The sequence below is a fragment of the Vanacampus margaritifer genome, chromosome 18 (assembly GCF_051991255.1).
Source record: "Vanacampus margaritifer isolate UIUO_Vmar chromosome 18, RoL_Vmar_1.0, whole genome shotgun sequence".
In the NCBI taxonomy this organism is placed as follows: Eukaryota; Metazoa; Chordata; class Actinopteri; order Syngnathiformes; family Syngnathidae; genus Vanacampus; species Vanacampus margaritifer.
The window spans coordinates 9,970,607-9,998,333 of NC_135449.1; the positions used below are offsets into that span (position 1 = coordinate 9,970,607).

The window sequence follows — 27,727 nt, forward strand, 5'->3', positions numbered from 1 at the left end:
GCAATATATAAAATGTTTTTGTTTTTTTTAAAAAGAGGATGAAAAACTTACCAAATCTTTCCTGTTTGTTTGTATGAGTCCACTTCAACCATACATGTATCGATAAATGCTAAACATTAGAATCATGTGTCATACCATTTCAAGTTATCACAATCATGGACAAAAATAATACTAATAATAATAAAGCAACAATGGTTCATCATCATCATCATCATCTTAATGCTGCTCATAACCCCTAGGGGGCATCATTGCATAGATAAATCCATGTCTTTGGTACAGCTCAATCTCATTTGTTAACACACTAACTTTGAATCACTTGTTTTTAATTACAATTATTGCGCTATGCTTCATATGCAAAACCGTGTTATTTGTAGCTGCACTTCACGTTGCCAAAACATTGTACAATGCCATGACATAAACAGCACCAATATTTAGCATGACTTATGACGACGACAGCTTCTTGCACCAATGTGACGCATTTTGTAGTCAGTGACTCCTTGGATGGAGAATTCATAGTGAGGTGGAACATTAAAATTGGTAAGGCCCTACAATTGTATAATTTGGAAACAAAACAGAGCCTTAACAGGTGCATTAAAAATTCAATGCTTCCAACTGTCGCCAAGCGAGACTCCAGCATATTCACGTTTTGTATTTCAGAGAAAGTCCCTGACTTTGTAAACTCTATTAATAGTTGTTTCCACAGAGTAAAGGGAATATTGGACTGTGAGCTGTCTGTATGTGTTGCTGCTCCATGTACACTACGTTATAGTTGCAGTTGTTTGACGGTTTGTAATTACCATCGATGCTAATTTCCCTTTGCCCAGCTATGGTGTTTTGCATTTGTCAGCATTAAGTCAGTTAGCATAAGCTAGCAGACTGATATAGATTTTTAGTATTTAAATCTTATCTAAAGTTTTGAAAAAGTAAAAAAATAAATTCAGCTACATTAGTTGGCAGATTAATTATAATACAGCTTCTTTAAAAAAAAATTGAAATAAATCATCAATCAATCAAACTTAAGATATGAATTAAAGGCAGAAGTTTTGATTGTGTACTATATTTTGTCCTTTAGTATTTAACTTTACAACTGAGCAAATTCAGCAAAAATTAGCAGATTTTTGGGGGGTGGGTTGTTTGAATATCATTATTTTTTATCTTTTGTTATGTATTATGTGTGGGGGAAAAACGATTTTGTAAAAGCTAATATTAGCCAATTAAATCTGTCAGGCCCCCTTTGTGCTGATTTTTACCCATTGCATGTGGGTCTGTATCATATACCCTGACAAACTGTTGATTGAGCGTGTACAATTTACTGTTATACGTTTTTAGCAATTAGCTTGAATTAGCTTGTATAAGATTGGTAAAAAAAAAAAAAAAAAAAAATCACTCTTCATTAAGTCAACATATCTCGCCTTCTTTTCACCTCCCCGAACACTAGTCTCCGTGTCCTGTCATTAAAGTTAAAAAAATAATATATATATATTTTTTTTTGGGGGGGGATTCCATACATCAGTTGACTATCGTATCAGTACCTTAAAATAACGTGTGCTGTTACATAACGGCTAATTTACATAATAGCCACTTGGGAGTTTCTCACCTAATGACTTGGCAGCTTGGCTGGCTAAAGTTCTACAGTGTAAGAGCCACTTTGAAGGGTGACTAAAACACTACTAAGTCTATGCCAAAAGGTAAGGAGAGCTGCAGTCTAGAGTTTTATCATTTGTGTCAATGTATATAGAGGTTCCACTGCAATATAATAAAAATCCTTTGATACGGTAACACCAGGAGGGCCATGAAAGATTCATGTTCTTACATTTCAATTGAAAAAAAAAAAAAAGGTGATTTGGTAGACCATCATGCCTGCAGAAGTTTCCTGAGGTCCTCGTCCATCCCTCCCGTTCGCATCTGCTCCAGGCTGTGGTAGCGGTGGACCACGCTGTCGGCCGTCACCACCACCACCCTGACGCCGTGGGCGTCCTCGCCCAGTTGGCAGCCGATGGCCGAGCTCACGACCATGTCGAGGCCGCCGTGGCAGCCGCCTGCGTTCCGGTGGTAGTGGCCGGAGAAGACCGCCTTCACCCCTGGAGTGGGAGAGGTCACAACAGGTATGACAAATTCAGGTATAATTTTTTTTTTTTTTTATATGTATGTGTGCTTATGTTCCATATCTGCAGAGAAATATGACTAAGATAGGCTACTATGTTTTTTTTTTTTTTTTTTTACAGCGCCATTTGATTCACACCACGTCTGACCTTGATGTCATCCAAATGACAATGGAAAAAAAGAAATGATTAACACCTCAAAGCACTATGACCAAAATAGGCCAACACTGGGTGACTCAATGCTACATTGTGGAGATGTGGATTTAAATAGCTCACTTACAAGTACAGAGTGTGCTTAGAACGACTCCCTGCTGCTTTATTTCTTTGGATAGTGATGTTGACTTGACGCTCACTTAGCATTAGTGCAATTATTAATATCGACTAAGACAGTAATGGTATGGACAAGAAAGAAAGTGGGAGGGAAATAAAGTTCCAATGAAAGATCTCACAGCCTTCCACTTAAATATTCTAACAAAACAGGGACACGCATTAGGGAGTCAGGATTTTCAATTTATTTTCAATTACAAACTACATTCTCATCAGAGCGGCGCAGGTTGGCTTCGCCCTGCAGCTGCGCCGCCGTGTCACTGTGGCGTAATCATTGGCCATGCGGAATTATGTGCGGAACAAACTTTACTTTGAACAAGGGATGAGAAATTATTGTTTATCCGCGTAATTCTTCTCCAAATTCTGTTGGGACAAGCTTGTACATTTTTATTAAAATTGAAGATGTGCATTGAAGGGGAATGATTGATGTGTCAAGAATGAATTAGGTGAGCTCTGATTTGCCTGCAATGAAGTGAAGGTAGTGAACATAAGAATGTAGCTTTTTGCTAAATATACGAGTAAGTCCATTATAAAATATTGGTGCGGGGAACGAGTGGTTAACTAATTTGCTCCCAAAAATGTATGAATGTGTTCTATTTTACATATTACCATGCTCCCAAAGACATATTTACATTTTTTAAGTTTTTTAATGCTGAAGAGAATGCTTGAAGCAATGGTAGTTATTACAAAAACGGCCAGAAGGTGGCAGCAGAGTACAAGAGAACTTATACTAATAGAATCTCCCTGATGCAGAATTAGTTTGTTTTCAGTACAGAATAATGATTTATTGAAACAGCTTGTATTCTGATTTTTACAAGTAATTTCCCCACTAGATTTCTCCTCCGGGGTACACAAGAACTGGGAAGGTTGTGCCTGACTAATCTGTCTAATTGTCCACCTGGCAGAATTGGATCGCTTGCGAGCTTATCATGATACAAGACAGGCTTTCTTCTCAAGGTACAGCTGAGAAGTCAAGTGAACTGAACCAACAAGACGATTCAAAAATCACTACGCTCTGTTGGGATATTCGTTGGAAGAAACATGACAGCGAACTAACCCAGTATTGGTTAGACTGAGCTGAATTCAATAGCGCGTGTTCCCCTCAGCCGCGTCAGTCAGTGCACATGATGCCTCAGATAGTTCCATATTTTCCACCTGCGTCCTTGTCTGCTCAAAATTCGAGAGATTACTAAGCCTCTCCCCATAAGATGTTATACTCACTGTAGACACCCGTCTTGCATGTGACTAGCATTTGTGATCAAATTAGAAAACAAAATATTATGGAAATGTTATTATATTTCCAAAACGCCTGCAGGGAGGTTACTCGAGTGCTGTGAACTTGCAGATGACAGGAATACTAATCCACTTTAAGCATATTCATTTAAAAAAAAAAAACACTCAGAAATTAATTTGCAGACAGACAAAAATAAAATAATTTTGGAAAAGTCAAAGCATGGCGATGGTGCTGTTATTTTTCTATGGAAGGTCAGTTGTTTATTAGATTGTGTTTTTGCTTTTTCTTTGCCTTTTTGGTTTACTCAACAAGGAATATTAAAAGAACAGCAACATGAGAAGAATAAGATTTACTGTATGTTAGTGGAATAAGATACTAATTTCTTGAGAAAGAACATTTTTTGTAAAAAAAAAAAAAAAAATCGAAGGAGGGGTGTTATGCAAGGGTACAAGTGAAACTATTTTAATATTTGAGCATGGATAATAGCAAATCAGGGGTGCGCATAATACATGAGCGGACAATTTTGGGAAGAGGGGGTTAATATAACCGGGTACGTGCTATTCTCGAGAAATGACGGTACTTAACAATGGTTAACTTTTTACAATTGTGTGACAGGTAAGAATAAAGAATAAACCCCCCACATTAACCATTCATTATTTCAAGCTCAAGTTCAAATTGATTTGTGTCCCCCGTGGGGGCAATTATTGTTGCAGCAAGCAGTGAAAAACATTTAACTCTTTGACTGCCAGACGTTTTCAGAAACGGGTTGTCCCCAGTGCCAGCCGATTTTAAGCATTTTGACTGATCTTTCAAAGTCCATAGAAAATTATGTGTTTGGACTATGGAAACACACATACTACCAAATGAAAGATTGGACTCTCATCTTTCATCAGAAAAAAAAGTAATCAGTAATCAACAATAGAAAATGGTTAGTTTCACCTTTGTTTAGAAACAAGCGTCTTTTAACGTCTTTGGCACTCCTCCATAGGATTTTACTAAACGTTATTTAACGTTTTTGGCAGTCAAAGAATTAAGACAAACAAAACAAAGAACTAAGAGCATAGAAGCCATATATATATATATATATATATATATATATATATATTTATAGTGGCAAGGATTTAGTTTTTACATTTCCAAGTGAATGTTGTCAGTCAAACTATGGGGGGAATTGAAATTGACCAGTGTCAAGTTTGTGACAGCTTTCTATCACACTGCAATACATAAAAAAAAAAAAAAAAAAGAAGTTAATATTGCATTGCTGTTCAGTGGATGTGGTGCTGATTAGGATTGTTCAAGCGTCTGGCCAACTTTCTGGCAGAACTTTCCATTCTACATAGTTGAATCACTGAATTGATGAGTGCTCCGGAATTTGAAAAGCAACATAGGCTGCTATAATTCTTTGCAGGGTTGAAAAGCCTCACAGTGAGTGGCCTTTGATGCGTTGCTATAGGTTGTCTCTGCCTTAAGGTTAATGACAGCTGGGCCCCCTACTGGTGAAAATAGCCTTGATTTGACAAAGACAAAATATGAAACAACTCATTTCACATCTTCCCGGTTATACATCACTTTCTGTGCATTGTTATCAAAGTGCCTTGCAGTGCAGTCGGTGTGGTGTGGGCGGCCCTCTGGGATTTCAACCCTTTTAAACGCTCGAGTCGCTGCTGTAGTCAACCGAGCTACATCAAGGATAAAAATTGTTCTCATTTACTGACGATACCATGAAAAAAAAAAAATAAAAAAAAAACAATTAAGTGCTGTGAAATACACCATACAACCATCGGTTCTTGCTACAGTAAGTACAGCAAGTACAGTTTATGCGTCTCCAGAAGACTTTTCTTGCTGAGAGGGTAGCGACCCGAATGAAAACGTGCGCACGCTATGCTGATAATTCCTGGTTCTTGTCTGGGTCTCTGTGGAAATGCTATTTACCTGTAAGCCACAAAGCAGTCCCGCTTCTTTGGTGCTTTGCTTTTATGATAAAGATTCCCACGTGGGGACTGGCCTTTGCTTTCACTAGTAAGAGGGGGGAGGGGGGGGGTGGAGGGAGAGAGCTGTTTGTGCGTTCAGAAAAAAAAAAAGTCCAGAGTAAGCAGCCACAGTAATGAAAACATACAGAACACGAAAGGAGTGGGGAGGCATTACATGCAGTCAAATTGAATTCTCAGCTGGGTGAGAAATTGTACATAAATGAGAGCAAAGTACATTTAAAATATTAAAATGTATTTTTTTTTTCCACTTGACTGTTATGTACAAGGCTGATTGCAGCCGTGTATTACACAATTGCTGAGACTGTTTAATAATCGGAAACACTCTCTGCCGTACCGTCCCCGCTGACAATAGACTACCAAACGATAGGATAGATTAAAGGAATACAAAAAAAAAAAAAAAAAAACAACCTTCATGCATCTTATTATGTTTGATATCTACAAGCCTTTCTTCCACGCGGCCCCTTTTAAATCATCTCCCTTTCATCTGTTGGTCACTGATTTGCCAGCTACAAGATGGGATTTACTAATTGCGCATTGTGTTTCTTGCAACCAAACAACCCGCCTTTTGAATTATAACAGAAGAAGCCATTTACCTTCAACGCCGTCCTCCTATCCTATGCAAAGCGTACGCTTGTACAGAGGCGACATTGTCATCAAAGTGCAGCGAAATGATTACAAATCTGAAATGGTTCTGGTAATTTGCATGACAGAGGGAAGCAAAATGATGTCGTGTGCCGAGGCATCTCCCAGCCACGGCCTCCCATAAATCACGACCACCCATCAGTCATCACCAAGCTTCCCTCTTTCCTACTGTATGTCCTCCGGTTACACACAAACACCCACACTGGCACAAAAGGGGCTTAGGAAATTAAAAAAGTCTGGATGGCGTACATGACTTTGGGCCATTTGGAACATGGGAGTGAATCCTCCTCAATTTACTAAGTGATACACGTGCCTCTTAAGAAAATGAATTTTGGAGCCTCTTAAAGACAGAATTAACATTAACATCATGCAATTATTCATTCATTTATTTATTTAAATTTGTCTTAATCTTGACGCCGCCCTTTTACATAATAAGAGTTAACATGCAAAACTAAAATTAATCTGAGGTGATTAATGTAGAGTGAAACGTCAGGTAGCAAACAATTTGTTCCAAGACTGTGAACTGAAATTTTGGCAAACCAAAGCAATATTATAATGAAGTCCACAATATTTTGGATTATACATGGGTCATTGACGGATAACTTTGTCCGATGATGCTCATTTTATGAATTATCACGTGGTGCGATCAAAAGAGAAATAATCAATTTGGCACTTTTATTTTGAAATAATTTCAATATTTTAATAATGTCAAGACAGGGGTTTGTATCATCCACAAGAAAGTCAAGAACCCTTTGGAGCAGCTATCAGGTCTGTCCTGTCTCACAATTATGTAAAACAAGTTAAACCCAAGCCTTGGGGCGGTCGTCTGTGGGTTGGATCCTCACCCCTGGTGACCTTGTTGAAGTGTCCTTGAGCAAGGAAGTGCTAAAGCGCTATTTAAAGAAACTGTTTTTTTTTGCAACTGGTATGTAGTGGTCATATTTGGACATCATGTGGTACAAACTGAAAAAACTAAAACTAAAATAATAATAATATAAAATAGAGTATTGCAAATTTCGTTCAAATTGTGCTGAAAGTGTCCATAATCGATGTATGCGTCAATTCACGTTAGTTATCTCAATTTTTTGAAACAAAACAATGTAGCTCCTAGCATAAACAATTTTGTGTAGTTTACATAGCTCGCGGGAATAAAGTCACGTGCCAGTCAGTCATTCATCATTGTACTTCCTCAGACATGTGACATCATCACGTCTTATGCAGCCAAGGCAATCGGGTACCTGTATTAACTTAACTTAATTAGTTTAGTCATAACTGTTTTAATTTCCTCAGTAGAGCTTGGTGAGTGTATTGAATAAGGTCTGTTTCCACATCAATGGGCCAGTGTCTGGGGTTGAACTCAATGTGTATTGGATGATATGCTGTAAAAGTGTAAAAAGTCTTATCTACTTCCGGCTGTCGTCATGCGTATTGAACTCAGGGCCCCGGGGCTGTTTTCTGACGGGTTTTTCAAGATAGTATAAGAATGCTGTGAGTCCGCTGTAACGTCACACTTGCGAGAGGACTGCAGCCATTTGTCTGTAAACTTGCTTGTGTCCAGAATATTCTGTAAAATAAATCCTTCGAAGGACCTGTTCACCGATCTCCAGTCTTTATTCAGAAAATCAACATTCTCTCTACCCGAACAACAACGAACACGCGGAAGGCAAAGATAGTCTTCTAACAGTTTCTATCTGCTTCAGGAGCTGAGATACCAATTATTTTTAATATTGTTGAATTTCCAGGAACATTTCCGGTTTTGGGGGGGGTGACTAACGTTACCATAGGTTTTAGAGACATGTTTTGGCAGGCGCTTTAGGCCTTAATGGGTTAAATACAGGCGCCCGATTGACCACAGTTTGTGACAAGGGGGTCATTGAATGTGACATGTCGAACAAAATTATATTTTAAGCAGAACAGTTTATTATTCTTGCAGCGAAACGAGACCACGGTAGAAAGTCACCTTTAATACCTTGACTATATTGTGTTATCCCCAATTATTCGTTTTCTTTCATCAACGTCATCTTGTGGGCCAAATATAATTTGCGGTGGGCCAATTTTGGCCTGCGGGCCGGATGTTATAGGCTCAGTACTTTATCATGGCTGATCACAATCCTTGCTGGAAGCTTGCGGACACAACAGATACGCTCCTTGATACTCTCTGAGATAATCTATAGCAAAAAAACAAAAGCATTGCTCAACGTCATCATTAAGACAACGGTGTTAAAGCCTTAGCTGTGGCCTCTTATCAAATCCTTGCTGGGTGATAAATGTGCCTTCCCTTTTGAAAAGTGGAAGACCCTTGCTGATAAAAAAAAAAAGGCCCAATGAGAAGAGAGTGAGCGACCAAGGAAGAGAAACAGACTCGGCAGAGCTTATCTTGGCCGCTAATTGGCTAATATAAGTAGTGCGCAATAGCCACTAGCAATATTGGGAATCCCGGTGACTTTCTCAGCTGCGCCACTGTTTTTGTTGAGCTTTTACTCATGGAAAAGAAGAACACACCGTCAGTCTTCCTGTATATAAACCAATTTATTTGTGCTTGTATGATGAAAATATTCTGGATGAGTAGAACTCTCAGAGGAGGAAGTGAAGGTAGAGTCGTGGAGGGCATATGAATCTAATTACAGTCCTCCATCTACTCTACTGTAGGGCGAGATGAGAGGCTGAGAGCACTAGTGGGATTCCTGCTACTCCAATTGCCTCTTGAATAGGACACGCCGGTCCCCAGCCACGGGGTTTCACTATTCATCAAAGAGAAGTGTATCAAACTTACTCGACAAATATGACAGTAAACTTTGTGCGCGTCGTCGTCTTACTACTTCTGCTTGCAGCAACAAAAATGCTGTAAACTGCACACTGTGCACTGAGAAGTTTAGTGCAAAAGCCGAAGGGAGCTTTATTTACGATGATTGCAGGTATGATGGCGATGAACCGGAATGAAAGCACCCTCAGGAACAATGGAAAACTTCCTTTGGGGTCATTAGATCAGTGTGGAAATGGCGGTAGCAAACAATACTGACGGGGTTGACACCAACTAGAAATGTGAACCCGAAGTCTGATACATACGGGTTGATTAAACTTTGACAAAGAAAACCCATCAAGTATTACAAAAAGAAAGGCAAAATTAAATATTAAAACCCTGGAGAACCCACGGGGTCAAATTTGACCCCTTTTTTTTTACAAATTTAACTTCAAAAGTCCAGAGTGCCACTTCTGACCCCTGCATGGGGCCATCTAGTGGATGAATATTGCACTTACATGAGCCAGAGTTGTGGTGACAAGATGGCTGGCAACATGCTGTTTTGTTGAGCTGGAAATCAATCCAAACAAAACCATCTTCTCAGCAAACCATCAGATGGCAAAATTGTGTTTTTTTTGTTAATCTATTTCATATCATGTTGCAGAATGCCTAGGAGTATGTTTTATATATATATTTTTGACTCTTATACTCTGAGCTAGTTCCAAAAAAAGGGTTAAAATTGAAAAAAACATATTTTGGTTTTCAGTGAACTTATAGCAGTCATTTACTGTAATGTATAATTCATAGTTTTCTAAAGAAGAAAAGAGTTCTTGGGTTCTCCAGGGTTAAACAAATTACTGTCACATCCCAACCCACGGCAAGTGCACATATATATATATATATATATATATATATATATATATATAATTAAGATTTAGACACAAATGTCAGCCTAGTGTGATTGAAAAAAAAAACAAAATCAAAAAACAATCACGCTCGATCTGATGTTAGATTGTTCCGCACTGTACTTGAATCCCCCTAAGTGGCTGAAGGTGTGTGTGTGTATGCATACATGTGAGGTTAATGATGCTGCCCTTTACCGCGTTGACAGTACTGATCACCAGAGTACAAGAGCACATCTGGAGGCTTCAGATCATAGGGTGCAGTGGTGAGAGAACACACATGGGAGGGCCATGATGCGTGTATAACTCAACACAAAGGGGGAAGCATATCATAACCATTATATGTATAGAAGAGATATGATTTAACATGGATGAGACCAGAACAAACAAATCCACACCTTTTCCCCCTTACATTTAACAATGCAGCAATCCTGGCGTGATGATTTTTACATTATTGTTGTCTGAAAACGGTTACAGGTTATGACACCGATGGAAACCGATCTGATTATTTATGGTGGGAAATGTGGAATTTATGTATTAGTCATTAGAGAAATTCTTGGACGCATCGCTACGCAGATGTTAAACCATTCTAAATGAATTCATGAATACAACCACTGAATAATGTAATGCTGGCAGAACTGGGAAGATGAAATATAAAGTTCAGCACCTGCTGGACATTCATTGTGGCCAGTAAGCGCATCATTCTGTGCCATATCAAACCATACATGATAATTCCAGTATTGTAATGTAAAATAATTACATTACTTTTGTGCAGTTATTAAACAAAAGCTATCATCGCGTATTTTAAGAAATATATTTTACTTACACTTGTTAACCATGTGGTGCTGCTCAAGAAAACTATCAAAGGACTTAGAGTTCATAAGTTGTGAAAATATCCTTTTTTTTCTCTTTTCTTTTTTAAATCTTAGATATTAATTGAAAATAGCATATTTGGACACTTACTCATATTGTAGGTGTATGCACGTACAATACAAAGACAGACATGAACAAGACATATTATACATGGTTTTGAAAGTCAGCAGTAGCATGATGTCATCAATATTTATCAGCATATGTACTGTGTGCATTACATGTCCTACAGCATATGCAGTATGAATGTATGGCTGCTGTCAGGACACGAATGGATGACAAAAGGCACTGTTTTTGCATATAAAATGAAGGTTGCACCTTCTAACCATAAAACTAAACTATTGTTTGCTTGAAGGAGGAATCGATCATGTAAAAACGGTCATCAGACCGAAACAGGTCAATTTGGTTAAAACCATGCAGACATAATGGATGGGCAATTTCATTAATTATCTCCATTGACAATCACCTTCATGAATGATTGAGAAGAAAGAAAAAAAAAAAAGAGAAGAAAGTGTGTATGTCCGTGTAAGAGGCCCTGTCAATCAGTTGTGTAAAATTGGGCCGACAGTGTGACGAGCAAGTGTGTGCATGTGCGTCAAGTAAAGACTTACCGTCCTTGAGTGCTCTGTAGCAGTTACAGACTGTTATTAAGTCCGTAATAATGGAATTTGAAGAAGGAAAGACTTTTAGAAAGTCATTATTTAAATCAATTGCGGCTGTCGTGTGCGCGAGAAGTAATCCTCTCCTGCGGTTTTAGCCGCGTATGATTCCCTCCTGGGCAAAGAATCTGAAGTGCGCTTTAGATATGCTGGCAATGACGAGCGCTGACAGAACGCTACTAAGTATTAAGACAATATATTTGGAACCACTTTACAGATGTCTAAAATCATCTTAAAGTATTATATTTTATAGTCCTGGATGTGACCGTGGTTTACAACAAGACTTAGCTCTTTCATTTCGGCAAGAAGCTGGTAGCCACTAGCCAAAGAACAAAACAATAAAATCATTCTCAATCAAGTTTCCTGACGTCACTGTGAGACGCAGGGCTGGGCGATACGGCCTCGAAATCTAATTTATAAACACTGACTCAGTGGCGTCTCAGACATGAAAAGTTGAGTGGGTCACAACAGTGGACACCTTACATCCACAAGCAGCAAAGCCTACACAATACATTCTAATTCAATTCAAGATCACAATCTGGTGGAAAAGCGCTATATAAATAAAGTAGCCTACCATTTATTCACAGCCTTAGAAATTAAGGCTATGAATAAAACCTGCGAATGGTTCAAAATAAGGCTGTGCAATTCATCGAAATCCAATTATAATTTCAATTATTACACTCGACAATTACAAAATAAAAGATTATTAATACTCATTTCAAGTTATATATTTGCACCTTTTTCTATTTTAAAATGACAGATTTAATCAATCTTTTTTGCTCCAAAAGGAACTTACAGCAGTGTTTGTCCCCCTCCGTTTCTTCAGCGCTGCCTTTCTCTCTCGAGCGATGATGTCATCAACGAATCTACTTCATTCATATTGTTGGTTTGCTATTATGCATAGTCTCTTTGCTCCCGATGAAAATCAATCTAGCTTACTGCTGTATACTGCGGCTGCTGTCTGCCAAAACTGAGCGTGTGTTGATTGGCTCTTGACGTCACGTGACATCAGTCCTGTATTTTAATTGGATGATGGGCCCAGTTAACTCTTTGACTGCCAAAAACGTTAAATAACGTTTAATAAAATACTATGGAGGAGTGCCAAAGACGTTATAAGACGTTTTTTTCAAAACAGAGGTGAAACTAACCATTTTCTATTGTTGATTACTGAAAAACGGAATAAGGTAGAAACAAACTTTTTTTTCTGATGAAAGATGAGAGTCCAATCTTTCATTTGGTGTGTTTCCATAGTCCAAACACATAATTTTCTGTTAGACCTTGAAAGATCAGTCAAAAATGCTTAAATCGGCTGGCACCCACGGCATCCCTTTTCTGAAAACGTCTGGCAGTCAAAGAGTTAATGTGGCCCCATGGCTGTCTATTGAGAGCAGCTTTGGACGTGGATGATTTGAGTGGCTCATCCACTTAAACAGGCGCTCATGGGGGCGGCCCTATTTCAGTCCTGTTTAGAAAGTTAGACCATTGAACTTAGCTTTGCATTATACATACATGTTTAAAACGAAATTACCCTTAAAAACATAATTGGTAATTATTTGAATATTATTATTCTTGATAAAATAACATTTATAAATTATTATTTTTAAAGAAGACCAATTATGAGCCTGCATATTGCTCAACAGCGCCATCTGTTGGGGCCAGGCCCCACTTGCCCCAGATGCAGAGACGTTACTGCTGTCTCTGCTTTTCACAGCTTAACTGTTCCCCCATAAAAAGGCATAGAGATCCATCCTACTGCAAATTGCTGAACAGGAAAGGTGCATAAAAAAAAAAAAGGCTGAAAAGTTGCTTAACTCATTCACTGCCATTGATGGCTGTAAACTATTTCTATGAGTTAAAATTTTTTCCCCACTTTTCTTAAGAGTATGAATACCTAGATTTTTTTTTATTGTACATTTAGAACAGATATAAACATTTGTGATAAATCGTGAGTTAACTAGTGAAGTCATGCGATTCATTACGAGTACAAATTTTAATCGCCTGATGCCCCGAATTTTTTGTAATCTTTTTTTTTATTTTTTAATTCATTCACTGCCATTGAGGGCTTTCAACGTCAACAATTTATTTTAACTATTTCTATTAGTTTAATTTTTTTCCCCACTTTTGTTAAGAGTATGAAAACCTAGATTTTTATTTATTGTACATTTAGAACAGATATAAAAATTTGTGATTAGTCGTGAGTTAACTAGTGAAGTCATGCGATTCATTACGAGTACAAATTTTAATCGCCTGATGCCCCGAATTTTTTGTAATCTTTTTTTTTATTTTTTAATTCATTCACTGCCATTGAGGGCTTTCAACGTCAACAATTTATTTTAACTATTTCTATTAGTTTAATTTTTTTCCCCACTTTTGTTAAGAGTATGAAAACCTAGATTTTTATTTATTGTACATTTAGAACAGATATAAAAATTTGTGATTAGTCGTGAGTTAACTAGTGAAGTCATGCGATTCATTACGAGTACAAATTTTAATCGCCTGATGCCCCGAATTTTTTGTAATCTTTTTTTTTTTTTTTTAAATTCATTCACTGCCATTGAGGGCTTTCAACGTCAACAATTTATTTTAACTATTTCTATTAGTTAAATTTTTTTCCCACTTTTGTTAAGAGTATGAAAACCTAGATTTTTATTTATTGTACATTTAGAACAGATATAAAAATTTGTGATTAGTCGTGAGTTAACTAGTGAAGTCATGTGATTAATTACAATTAAAAGTTTTAATCGCCTGTCGCCCCTAATTTTTTAATCTTAAAAAAAAATAATAATAAAGTTATGGCAGTGAATGAGTTGACCAAATCACAAATTTGTCAACGTCAATAAAATTGATTTATCATTTAGCCCTAGTGCGACTGAGCAGAATAACAGAAGTCCTACCAGCTCTCTTAAATCGATCCATCAGGTTTTGTCTGACTTCCTTCTGTAGGTTAAAGTAGTTATCATCCTCATCGGGCTTCTTTATGTAGAGCGGAATGTGCTGGAACACCAGGATGTGTTTGGGTGCCTGAACAAGGAAGGACAAACTTATGATGATTCTACTGTCAATTAATATCTGAATCTTAATCAAGCAACGGAGGACAACATTTACAGAGGAAGATGAGACTTTGTTCAGTTGCTCATCCAGCCACGTTTCCTGAGCCTCCTTCAACTGAGGGCATGCAGAAGCATCATAGAACAACTGGGAGTTCAGAACCAGGAAGAGGACTCCACTCACCTGAGACGACAGAAACAACAAAAATATGCTCACTTCATGGATTAACTGTTGTTTGTGTTTCTTATAGCTGAGACTGAATCAACACCGCCTCTGCCGGTTAAAAAAAAAAAAGCTTGAATAACACCAGAACACACTGAGGCTTTTTAAAATGTCTACAAACATTTCATAACATTGCAGCACAAACGAAAAAGAACAAATTCTCATTCAAAGCAACAATTTATTTTCTTGATAACCATCACTCATCCAATCCCGTCAAAACCATTAGTTCGACCCGATGGTTGGTAATGGAGGAACAAATTGATACACATTTAAATGTCACGTTGATGACGTCAGCTAATCTGCATTTTGATAGCTCAACAGTCAGTGGAGAGGTAAAAGTGCAGACAACTCATTACATTCCTGCACAAGCACAATTAACAATTTCCAACGAGTGTCGAACCAAAATTAAACCTTCATTAACCCCAGATGAGACAAAAATAGCACAAATTATAATCTGAAAACAGAAACAGGTGGCAGTTACATGCTACAGTAAGCGCTGTACATTAGTCTAAAAAAATAGTACAGTGAGTTAAAGTGATAGCATCATAATTATCAAACAATGGAATATCTAATAGCAAGCACAATTTGTTGCAGAATGCTGGTCAACCTTGATTTTTTTTTCACTTTTAGATTTTTTTTTTCCATAGATACATTGACTAAAAGATTTATGATAACGATATCTGTACTGAACTAAGGACTAGTAAGGGATTTTTGGGCATGATGCGTTGACGTGCCGGACGGCTGCATTGTATGGCAACAGAATCTAAATTTGGTGAGACTTTGTTGGCATTTTTATGTTGGGTCAAATTGCAATATTCACAACCTCAGGATTCAACTTTTGAGGTTCAACTGTAGACCAGTGGTCCTCAACCTTGTTGGAGATACTGAAGAAATCAGAAGATTAAGAAACACTGAGCTAGACACCGTAATTGTTACATGGTTTCAGTCAAAATTATTCAACTTATATTTCCAAAATCTATAACTTTGATTGTAACTTTGCCAAGTATGACAGACAATCCTTAACTCACCACAATTTTAAAGTGGTCACTATTGAAAATGACCATCTATTATGTAATACTAATCCTGTACTGTGATTTAAAATGGGTGTTGAAGAATTCTGACTATAACTGTACTTATATAAAATGTGATTTGTTGTTGCTTACCCAGAAACTGAAATAGTCGTCCCCCCATGAAGTGCAGTACTGTTCCACTGTTCTCGGGGTAGGGGTGTTTCCAAGGTCATGATTGCCACTGACGAACACTAGTGGGATAGTAGGGTCTGTCCCCTTCAACGCCGTCTTTAGGTCTCGCTCCTGATCCCCTCTGAAAGGGTGTCCTGCAGATAAAAAAATAAAAAATAAAAAAAGGGCACCTTTGCTCAATTCATAATGTCCTCGTCATATATATATCATAAAACATGGACTTGAAGGCGAAATCTTGATGATGCTATCTTAAGCTCAACTAATATGCGACATCAAGTCATACAAAAGTTATAAACTTCCCATTAAAAGTGTGAAGGGTACAAGTAAGAGTTGACTGAAAATGACTATACCACGATGATGATGGAACCTGTTACACTGTATTCAATTATATCTCATTGTGGTTACTAATTACTATATGGAAGATTTCTATGGGAAGCTTGGTCAACCCATTCTCATTGGGCTGAATGGAGCCTGTAGCTATGTTCAGTTTTCCAATGTATACGACAGACAAGGCTCTTTATATAACTTAATGCACTCAACTGAAAGTAAACCTTGGAAGGAGATCTTGATTTTTTTTGTGAGCTACCTACATTACCAAATAAAATCCAATCTCTATGCATTAACTTCAATATGTATAACAGCAGAAGGTCTGTTGCCGGGGTAGAGGGGTATAATAGGTTTTCGGAGATGAGCGCAGTGCAGTGTCGCTTTTTGTTTGTGTAAAAAAGAAAAAAGAAGCTTGCTACACAAAGTATGTTTTTCTCCCCATGTTGCTATTAGACTTACACAAAAAAAACAGTGAGAGCTTAAGGAAAATGGGTTGTAGGAAGTGGAAGTCACTGAATATCATCCATCTAATTGGAATCAATATTCATTTATCCGTATCACCTCACTTCTCCTCATAAGGGTCGCAGGTGAGCTGTAGCCACTAGCCAATCATGGCGGAGGAAAAGGCAGCATACAATCCGGACTGCTCACCGGCCAATCACAAGGCACAACACTCTAAAAATAGTTGGGCCAAAAGTAACGCAATTATGGATCGAAAATGAACCGATCCACAGTCCACTTTATGGGTTCAATTTTTTTTTTCCCCCAAGTCAGTTGTTTTACACTAAAAGACCAATTTCTTGACTCAAAGTTGGGTCAAATAGACCCAAGTAGAGGATTGGTCCATTTTTGACCCATTGTTTTTAGAGTGAACAGTCTTATACAAACAACCACACACACATTCATACTCTCACTCTTGAATCAAACTAAGATACATATTTTTGGAATGTGGGATGAAGCCAGCATACCTAGAAGATGCATAACTGTGAGGGCGCAAGTGCCAACCACGAGGTCACCATGTTGCCCTTAACATATAATAGAATGATGAAAACACATACGTTGGTGCAGTTTTTTTGTTTGTTTTTTTATTTCTCGTCATTTGTCAGCAAAATGACGGATGCCCACATCTAAGTAAAAGCGGTTATTTTTAAATGGTTGTTAAGTCGATGAGATTTTGATTAATTGCTGACACAAAGCTCTGTTTAGACACAGCATTAACATGTGTGATCTGACCAGAACGGGACAGACTGTGTGATTACGCCAAATGTTGGAAATTGTCTCCACTCATGGCTCAAGTGACCACTTGCGAGTGGATCTCATTTCCGTGCGCCGTGTAAAAATATGAAGAGATTGCTTGCGCAACGAGCGTGTACATCTGCTCACATCGATTATGTTATTTACATCAGTACGGGAATTCTGAATAGATGTTAATGACAGAGCTGAACAGGGCCAAAGTGCTCAATGCAGGCAATTCACAGAAGTTTTCAGTTGGAGGGCTGCAACTTGTGCTCTTCGCAGATGATGGGGTTTGTTTGTGTTTCATTCCACTGTGACCTATAATGATCGCCAGGCCAGATGGCTTATTTGGGGTAAGGCTTCAAGCTGACCCAACCAGGTGCTTTATATTCAGGTATACCATTGTAATCATTGTCCACTGCTCATCGCCAGCTTTGATTGCCATATTTCGAGCAGCGTGGCTCAGTGGGTAGAGTGGTCGTCTCCCAACCCAGAGGTTGTGGGTTCGACCCTATGCCATTGTGAGCATGTCAAAGTATCCTTGAGCAAGATACTGAACCCCCATTTGCAAGTACCAGTTACCATATTTTGGACAGTTGGTTTTCAAATGCTAATAAACAAGGATGGATGAGAATAAGGTCTCCTGTATTTATTTCTAGCCATGTGGTCCAAAACAGACAAATAATCCTCTGCTTCTTCAAATTAAGAGTTGGTTGAGGTGGTAATGTGATGAAGATTCCAGCCAGAAGCCTCTCATAGTACCATATCCCATTGGCTACAGTCCGAACTTCATAAGATTTATCATTTCACCATCACACGATCTGGCCACTGCTATAATTCCAACCACAGAGCAGAGGTTGTGACACTCCTGAAGCTGGAATGGAAGATAGGGTGGAATGCACAGGTTTGTCATTTGAAATGCTGAGGTGAGCGTTGGACCTGCTCGCTCTGTAATAACCCCCACTGTTATGCTCATTTGGATTTTAAATAGGGCAATTCAGCATATTCACTCGAGTCAGCATAACATGTTGATGCATTGACTCCACAGCGGAATCATATTTTTTCCCAATCTACCCTGTAATTATTGGAAAGTATCTAGCTCACATTCAGAGATAGCAAAACCCACGAGTTTAATTCTTTCTTCAGATAGTGCTCCAGTCCCTGCCTTTTTTTTTTTTTTATGAATTCACAAGATCCAGCAGTAAATTGGAAAGTTTTGCAGAGGGGGGGAAAAAAAAAGAAGATCTGTTTAAATTGCAATTTTAATTGATTTAAGGGAATTGAGTGGGCAAGACAGACCTCTGACTGATTAATTAACTGAATCAAAGGTCTGCCCAAAGTGCATGTTCTCAAATAGAGCGGCTAAGTTGTAAAAAATAAAAAATAAATTAAAAAAAGAGTTTTTGACGGTGACATGAAGCCACCTTCAAGGTTCTCTGGAAGACTGAACGTGAATAAACATCAGTTAAAGCTATATACCAGATGGGGGGTTTAAGAAGCTGTGGTGCCTTCTGTTTCCTCGCACCTCCAGCTGTCTGCCGCAACTACAGCAGTTAAATAACATGTCCGTCTATGAGTCACCCTCATTCAGGGGTCCATTCATCTCCATTTGAGACACCTTGATTTACCGGGCAATAAGGATGAGCAAGAACCAAAAACAGATAACTGTCTAAGACCATTGGACCTACAAAAGATGATAAAATCTATCATTTTTATTCATGATTTGTTGCATGAGTTTAGAGTTAACCGCTGTTTATCACGGGGGTAACAGCAATAGGTGAAAATCTTTGATATAGAGACTATAAAATGTCAACACAATAGCAAAATCCTACTATTTGCTATCATAAATTAATTTTGAGCTGTCAAATAGCACATGTTGGGAAAGCAAAGACACTTTTTCCTAGTGTGAGCTTTTGCAAGTGGCGTCAAATTGATGTGAGAACGGAGAGTGAGCTGGATCAAACTTGTGTGATATCAGCAGTAATGCAAAGGCTTCACTGGACTGTAAAGGATGAAGAGGGATCTAAGCCTGTAGGTGAAGCGTTTGATCTACGAGTCGATCAACATTCCCATCTTCACCCATGGTGCTTTGAAGACTGGGAAAAAAAATCAAATACGCACATACGAGCGGACGGAGTGAGTTCCTTTCACAGTTCAGAAGACAAAAGTTGAGTCGGGGTGTTGGTAGCAGCTGACAAACATTGCTATTCTTGCAGAGGAAGGAGAGCACAATGGTGCGAATAAGCCAAAACATTTGGATTTGATAAACATATTGCCTCATTTATTATTGTTTCCTTACAGGCTCTCAATTGACCTTACCGTAAACCGCACCCGCATGGCCTAGCAAACCAATCAAGACGCAAGACTTTGTTGCGTGGAAAAAGCAAGGAAAAATCAATGAAAATGGTTAAACGCTGTGATCACGGCTTGTGTAAGAGACATAACCGTGTCCGGTTTATTCCTTTCCTTAAAGCCTAAAACAACTACGAAAAATGTCTGCGCTGTATCAAACTTTGTGGAAGACCACACGACCACTTGAATCCCTCCAAAATGACCCGAAAATGTCTGCACTAAGGTAATGTGCTCCAGGTAGCTAATGTTAGAAGACTATCTTTGTCTTCCGCGTGTTCGTTGTTGTTCGGGTAGAGAGAATGTTGATTTTCTGAATACAGACTGGAGATCGGTGAACGGGTCCTTCGAAGGATTTATTTTACAGAATATTCCGGACACAAGCAAGTTTACAGACAAATGGCTGCAGTCCTCTCGCAAGTGTGTAGTTACAGCGGACTCACAGCATTCTTATACTATCTTGAAAGGCAGTATCATAAAACCCCCAAGCCCACCCCCCCCTGCCTTCAGCTAAGACAGACATCATTCAATACACATTGACAAATATCCCTTTGATGTGGAAACAAACGAGGTCCTTCAGACATAGATGACACGAGCAGAAATTGCGACACCACTTGCAAAGAAACATCCACAGATAAAAGTTCTACTGAGGAAATAAGTAAATTAAAACAGTTATAACTAAATCTGGGCAGAAGACCCTCTTCACTAACCGTCCACGCGTTTGTTGACTTACTATTTACTATTAACTCTTTGACTGCCAGACGTTTTCAGAAACGGGATGTCGCCAGTGCCAGCTGATTCAAGCATTTTGACTGATCTTTCAAGGTCTACAGAAAATGTTGTGTTTGGACTATGGAAACACACATACTACCAAATGAAAGATTGAACTCTCATCTTTCATCAGAAAAAAAGTTTGTTTCTACCTTCCGTTCTTCAGTAATCAACAATAGAAAATGGTTAGTTTCACCGAAATGCTCGGTTTTGAAACAAAAAACGGAGAAAAAGAGTTTTTTGTGAAACGATGTTATTTCATGCACTCTAGTGAATTCTACACTTCTTTTTGTCCATGAATGATGCCACAAACACCTAAACAGTGCTTTACTTCTGTAAAACGCTTTCACCAACAATGAAAAAGTGTTTTTAGTTTGCAAAATACGTTTATTTGTATTCAACAGTGTAACAATTTGACAAAACAATTTCGCAAACTATTTACAAATGTGTGCAACTGTGGTACTATTTACAAATATGTGGATGTTTCAAATACAGCTTTTCTTTTTGTAACGCTCCCATGCGTGCAAGGAGACGCAGCAGGATTTGCACAACAGATTACTTTCACTTTCATTGTCCGTTTCGCGTGCAGACGTTACACTTTCTTGACGGCCTTTTTTCTCGGGGAATAGCAAGTAGCAGACTGTACACACTCCTCCGATGAATATGCATTGGACTCGGGGCACTCTTCCGATTGAACGTCCGCCCGAGCGTGCTTGGTTGTGCTCCGCGTTTTCCGGTGTCAGCATCGCTAGCCCGTGAACCTTTATGACGTCGTCATAGCCGCCGCGTCAACGCTTCCAACTTCGCCGTCAACCTCGGAGTCACCATCATCATCATCGATGATGATCATCGTCGTCATCAATGTGCTCTTTAGCGTTGAAAATTCCCAACTGTGAGCTGCTTGCAACATTGTCCGCTTCCTCCTCCATCTAGCTCCGCCTAACGTATTCTACTGCCGCGTCAATGCTTCCAACCACGGAGTCACCATCATCATCATCATCATCGATGATGATCATCGCCGTCATCAATGTGCTCTTTATCGTTGGTCGATGCTTTTCGTCTTTGAAAAAAACGGCTCTAGCGTGAGCTGCTTGCAACCGCCATTATGGCTTCTTCAGCCATTGTCCCCTCAACACTCTAGCCCCGCCTCACGTCTTCTGCTGACGCCCACCCGATCTTGTCAAAAGAGAGTCATCGCTGCCCTCTAGGGGCCAAAAATAGTCATTAGGCTCACTAGACCTGCTTGAAACTTTCAGCACAGCTCCGCAAGGCTTCCCTGCACCCGTTTCCAAAAAAAATAAATAAATAAAAAATAGGTGGACGTCTTTTAACGTCTTTGGCGCTCCCCCGTAGGTTTTTGAAGAACGTCATTTAACGTCTTTGGCAGTAAAAGAGTTAATGACAGAAGGGGCTGCTCATCGCATTTAGTGGGCGGGGAGGTAAGGTCAATTCTACTTAAACATGAGCTCTTAAATTTGTACATGGGTTCAATTAATCCGTTTGAAAGCGGTAATAGAGGCTCAGCTTGCCTGCAAATTGTTGGATGATCCAATTAGATTACATGCACACCCACGTCCCTAAAACCAACTCAAAGACCCAAATGCGTTCCACTATTTGAAAATAGGTTAAGACCAATAGCAAACACATACAGGAAAGTGAAAAGGTTATTCTCCTTCGTCTCGTTGCCATATGTTGTTGTACAGATATTTTCTGACTTTTAATTTTTTGATACGAACGATTCAAAACATTTCCCCAATGCGAGACTAATAAAGACCATGTATTCTAGTCTATTATTATGTCTCAGTACTTTTGTATATCATATTCATCAGCCTTCGACTGCATTTATTCTTTACAACCTGTGTTTAAGCGAGTAGGACCCAAGGTAAGCTTGTCTTTACATTCATGAGTTTTACACACACGCCTGCAACAACAGACAGCGATGCTTCTCGCACTGTACCATGAGGAGAATGCCTCACACATCCCCAGGGACACTGCTTGCCTTGAATCCTTTTGTAGTACTCATTAGGAGGCTGTTAAGTCCAGCGTGTTTCGCTAATTTAATCAGCTCGCCATCTTTAACGTCCCAACTACGACACCCAACCACCCCTTTAAACTTTAGCTTTTTCATTTGGCAGCTTTGAAATTAAGTGAAAAAGTGGCACACAGGTAGGTTTATTATTATTATTACTATTTGATGAGGGGCGGCGTGGCATTTACCATTTTTACCATTACCCTTTTACCTATAAGGTCGGGTACATTATTCCCAACTACACTGGTAAATCCCTGCTCTATGTACTATACATACTATACGGATGGATGTTGACGTACCTCTGTTAGAGAGCTCCAGACAGCTATATGAACATATTTCGCCAGCTGTGACGATCACTGTGTAAACAAGCCCATGTTAACAGTACTCTATATTGTTGCAGTTACATGGGACTAGAGATAGACCGATATGTTTTTTTTTTTTACAGGGGGCGATACGATACCGATTATTACTAAGTCAAGGAGACCGATATCTGGAACCGATATTCAACTTCAGTAAAAGGGAAAAAACATTGGCGTAAAAAATGTGAAAATATAAATTAAAACGCTTTAAAGCATATGTTTACTAACCAACCTTTCAGATTTGTAAAATGTTGATTTAAATTATTATTTTTTTTTTAATTTTAGACAATTGTCATATGTTTTAAAATTCTAACAAAAAACGTCAGGGAGCTGCCAGGGTCATAAGTATGTCTTAAAAACTAAATGAAAACCTAAAAAAATACATGTCTATAGCTCTCTATAGTTTTCTATAATAAATAAATGTTTCCAAAATTTCAAAATATCTAAAATGTTAAACTACCAGGTATCTTTCAAACAAACAAAAAAAAGATGCAGAGAGTTCCTAGGGTCAGCAGCATCTCTTAAAAAGCTAACTGAAAATCTAAATAAATAGTTTCCTGCAAGGTCAACACTATACTATACTATACTCTATATGGCTCTATTATCGGCCATCAGATAAAAAAAAGGCAGATACCGATATTCGTCAAAATGCCAAAAAGCCGGTATTTGGCATTTTGACGAATATCGGTATCGATAATCGCCCTAGCCGATAATCGGTCTATCCCTACATGGGGCTAAAAGTGCATACCAAAATTGTGTCATTTTGACGATTTAATGATAGATCCCCAAATTGTTTTAGGCAAAAACACAGCAAAAATGCAAACTGAAAGAAAGTTAATCTAAAAAAGCTTTTCAAAAATTTTGTGGTCTGAACTTTTGCCCTGAGAAATCTTACAACCGGATCCTTCTCAATTTTAATTAAAGTTCCCTACATTACTGCCTCGTTCTTAGAAGCTATGGTTTGTGGTCAATACAATCCTCCACACTTTCCATTTGCGTTAACAGTTCAATTATACGAGTGACATTCAAGTTTCGGTTGGGTCAATGACATTGTAGCTTGTGAACAAAGGTCATCAGTCTGCCTTCTGTTGCCTTCCCAGAAAAATGCCATCATTGTTTAGCCTCAATTCAATCCTTTGGACGCATTGACAAGACAGATGAGAAGCAGCATCCCAAGGGTATGTTTGTGTCATTAAACGACAGATGTCAAAATAAGGTATGAGATAGCAAACAGCAGCTGTTTACTCAAGATTGAGCGAATACGTCAAGAGAAGATGTCAGACTCAGCCAAAGGAGATATAGAGAGAGAAATGTGTGAGAACAGAAATACAGTTGCCAATTTCCTGTCACCAACAGGCAAGCATCATTGACAACGGTGGTTGACAGCTCCCCCCCCCCGGGGCAACACCCATTCATTTACCAATGTAAATAGTTTGGGACGACTAAGGCAGGGCCCCTAGCAAAGAAGCGCTAGCTACTAAGTAACTAGCTAACTATTTGTATAATGCGAAAGGGGACTACGAGAAAATGATTTAATGCAAACACTAATTAACTCATTCACTCCCAGCCATTTTCACCGAAGCAACCCCCTTTGCTCCCGGCTGTTTTACTGGATTTTGACTGATTTTGCAAGGCACACAGAATATTCTGTTCTATTGCTATAAAAACATGGAACCTACCAAAAGAAAGATTAGAGTCTCTTCTTTCATCAGGAAAAAGTATTTTTCTATCGGTTCTGCAGAAATTAGCATTAGAATATAGCCAACTTTCATCATTATTCACAAATCTTGTTTAAAATAGTGGGGAAAAGCGCTTTTTTGCAACATGGCCCTGGTTGATCTCTTATACTCTGCTGCCACCCGCTGGCCTTTTTTGTAATAACTACCATTGCTTCAAGTGTTCTCTTCAGTTCAGAGGCTGCATCAAAGCCTTCTGTATGCTCTAGCATAAAACAAAACCCATAAAAAAAAAACATTTTCAGATCATAATGAAAGTAACGAGAGTACCGAACAAGTAGAGAGAGCGAGAGACAGACGGATCCGCCTCTTGACTCACTCTTAATGTGTGCACTGCTCAGGGCCAGGCAGGCACCTTGTGCTCGCTCCCTCATTATCATGCGAAGGTAGTTTGCAGTGGTGGAGGGCTTGCGGCTTTTTTGTTTTGTTTTGTTTGTTAAACACACGGTTCATAAATACTTTTAACCATTTCTATGACTGTGTTATTGGGTGGCAGAAAGAGAGACAGCAGCAGGGTGACAAAGGCGGTTGAAACGCACATAAATTCGATGTTCAGTGGGGAATACATAGTGGTTATTTCCAACAATACATTTCGACTTTGGCCTTGAACCAGACTGGAGACATGAATCGATGACTAATGTGCTGAGAACAATATGTACTAGAAGGTTAAAGACAATGCACGCTGCTCTTGTCTGAGAGTATGATATTAAAAAACAAGGCAGGGAACTTACTTTTGTTTTGTTTTTTTTTGTTTCCCCAACGGTAACCAAAGCAAAAAAAGCACAGCTAATCTGGCCTGATCAAAAAGCCGAAATCTTCTTCGGAATAGAAACTAAAGCTTCCAGAGAATAGCTAGGAGGGCTGTGCTTTTTCATAGATAAATATCAGCTGCTGTCATGAGGGAGGATGTTGTTTACAGACTGGCTGGGAAACAGAGCAGGCTCAGGCGCAAACCTTCCTTGCCGTGGAATATTTTTACATCTTTGAAGCACCCCATCGCCTAAACGCAAATCAGTTCATTTGATCAGAACAATGCAAGCCAGGGAACCTTGCATTAACAACAATCCATGTGCTAATACTCTACATGCATGTACAGTATATCTTTTTATCAGCCCCAGGAGGCCTTCACGCTCTGCATCAACCCCTCGAAATGTCTCGCTTGTTTACCATCACTTGTATGGAAGACTGACACATTCACATCTCATATTGAAAATGCAAATTATTGCCACTTTCTTTTGATTGTTTAGTATTTTTGTACAGTATGCATGTCAGCATGTTGAATGGCGAAATGGGAGCGCGGATCAGTCATGGCGCAGCTTGTGGTTTCGAAAAAGTTAGCCGCTATCGGCAATTTGGGGGAGTCATTTCAAGCGCTATGAAATAGGTGCTGCATTTCTGTGAGGCAGTCTGAGGTCCCGAATGATGCTTTAGGGGCCACTTGAGTATCATTTGGTTGGACTAAAGGACTACGCCGTGTTAAAACGCACACAGCTGGCATCTGTGAGTTGACATGAAGTCTTCTAACATGAGGCAAATAATTGCCAGCTCCTTTAGTGACAGCACCATCTTGTTTTTACTGCCCAGACGCCTTCAGATCCACTGGGAAGACTTTTATCGCCGTTGCGGATTGCTGACGGTCTAAAGTATGTACTTTTCAGCTTTCTTAAGAATACTCATCATGTCCAATCTCACCTACTGTACATAAGCGACATGTCACTATTCCTACAAGGTCACAAGAGTGATTTACTACCAGCAAAACAAATTACTGTATTTCCAAGTACAAAATATACTATTAGCCAATGTCCATTAAAGTGTAAGTCAACCTTAAACATTTCTTGACAATAATATTTTCTATGCAGCCCCACTAGTTGAAAAATGCTATTCTAGTTTTAATATTGTGAGTGGAATATGAGTTAAGCAGCAAAATCCAGCAGTTTTTAATCAATATCAGAAGGCGGCCATTTTGGCACTTGCTGTCGAGTGAAAATGACATCAACAGTTGCTCAGGTCTCAGGTAACAATCAATCACAGCGCCGCTTCAGTAAACAGGTGAGCTGTGATTGGTCGTTGCCTGAGCCCCGAGCAACTGTGATGTCATCTTCAGTCGACAGTAAGTGGCAAAATGGCCACCCCCCTGAGATGGATAAAAACAGCTGCATTTTGCTGCATAACTCAATACTCCAAAAATGTGATATTCATCCGAATGTCATGTTTAGACTAGTGAGGTCACACATTATTGTCAAGATTTTTTTTGCATTCGCAAATTCGCCAATTAATATTTTTTTCTGTGGAACCTATTCCCAGCTATACGCTGAAAAACACCCGGAAATGGCTTAAGATACCACAAGATGTCTAAACAGGAAGTTCCGTTTCTGAGTTTTAAAACGTGTCTGATGCTGTAAACTATGAATTTGCATGGTGAACGGAAGTTAACATGCCAACTTACACCAGATGCGGAAGTGCTACGTGTATAGAGTCTATTGTCACTCAACTGTAAAAATATATTCAACACAATTTGAATCATCCAAAATAGTGAGAATGAATCCGTACTACCTGGCATGGCATGGACCAGGTCGCCACACAGCACCATAAATCTCGGCCGAGGACGCAACTGGTTCATGGCTTCCACCGCTTGTTTGGTGAGCTCAACTTCCTCTGCCCATTCGTCTCCTCCACTTTTGGAGTCGCCCTCTCGCCATGCCTTCATCAGACCAAGCTGGGGGTCTGCAGCCTGGATGAAGTAGAAGGGTCCTTTCCACTCATGTTCAATATCTGCAGAGGAGCAAAATATTCCATCGTTTGTGGCATGTCAATAATACAATAAATAAATGTCTGATTTTCTTATAAGGGAACAATCATTTAATATGCTTAGGCCACAGTCCACTTCCAAAGAAAATTGTACAAACCAGCATGCAGTAGGGGTGGGAATCTTTGAATGTCTCACGATTCAATTCGATTCAGATTTTTGGGTGTGCGATTCG

The 27,727-nt window shown here is 39.0% G+C and overlaps 1 protein-coding gene across 6 annotated transcripts in view; it reads right to left on the reverse strand.

Annotated features, from left to right (window-relative positions):
- cpped1 (calcineurin-like phosphoesterase domain containing 1) overlaps positions 1 to 27,727 on the reverse strand; it is a 145,281-nt gene that overhangs the window by 12,235 nt on the left and 105,319 nt on the right. For 3 of the 6 annotated variants that reach the window (XR_013289130.1, XR_013289129.1, XM_077550104.1), the window contains exons 2-6: positions 27,300 to 27,518; positions 15,901 to 16,073; positions 14,573 to 14,698; positions 14,362 to 14,488; positions 1,814 to 2,081 (exon numbers count right to left, since the gene is read on the reverse strand). Coding sequence is in view for 4 of the 6 variants with exons in the window: in XM_077550104.1 (XP_077406230.1) it covers positions 1,855 to 2,081; positions 14,362 to 14,488; positions 14,573 to 14,698; positions 15,901 to 16,073; positions 27,300 to 27,518 (872 nt within the window). In the remaining 2 variants the exon portion in view is untranslated. Of the gene's footprint in view, positions 2,082 to 8,810; positions 9,038 to 14,361; positions 14,489 to 14,572; positions 14,699 to 15,900; positions 16,074 to 27,299; positions 27,519 to 27,727 lie in introns of those variants that run through there. The other 3 variants (XM_077550106.1, XM_077550102.1, XM_077550105.1) reach the window with 2 other exon arrangements.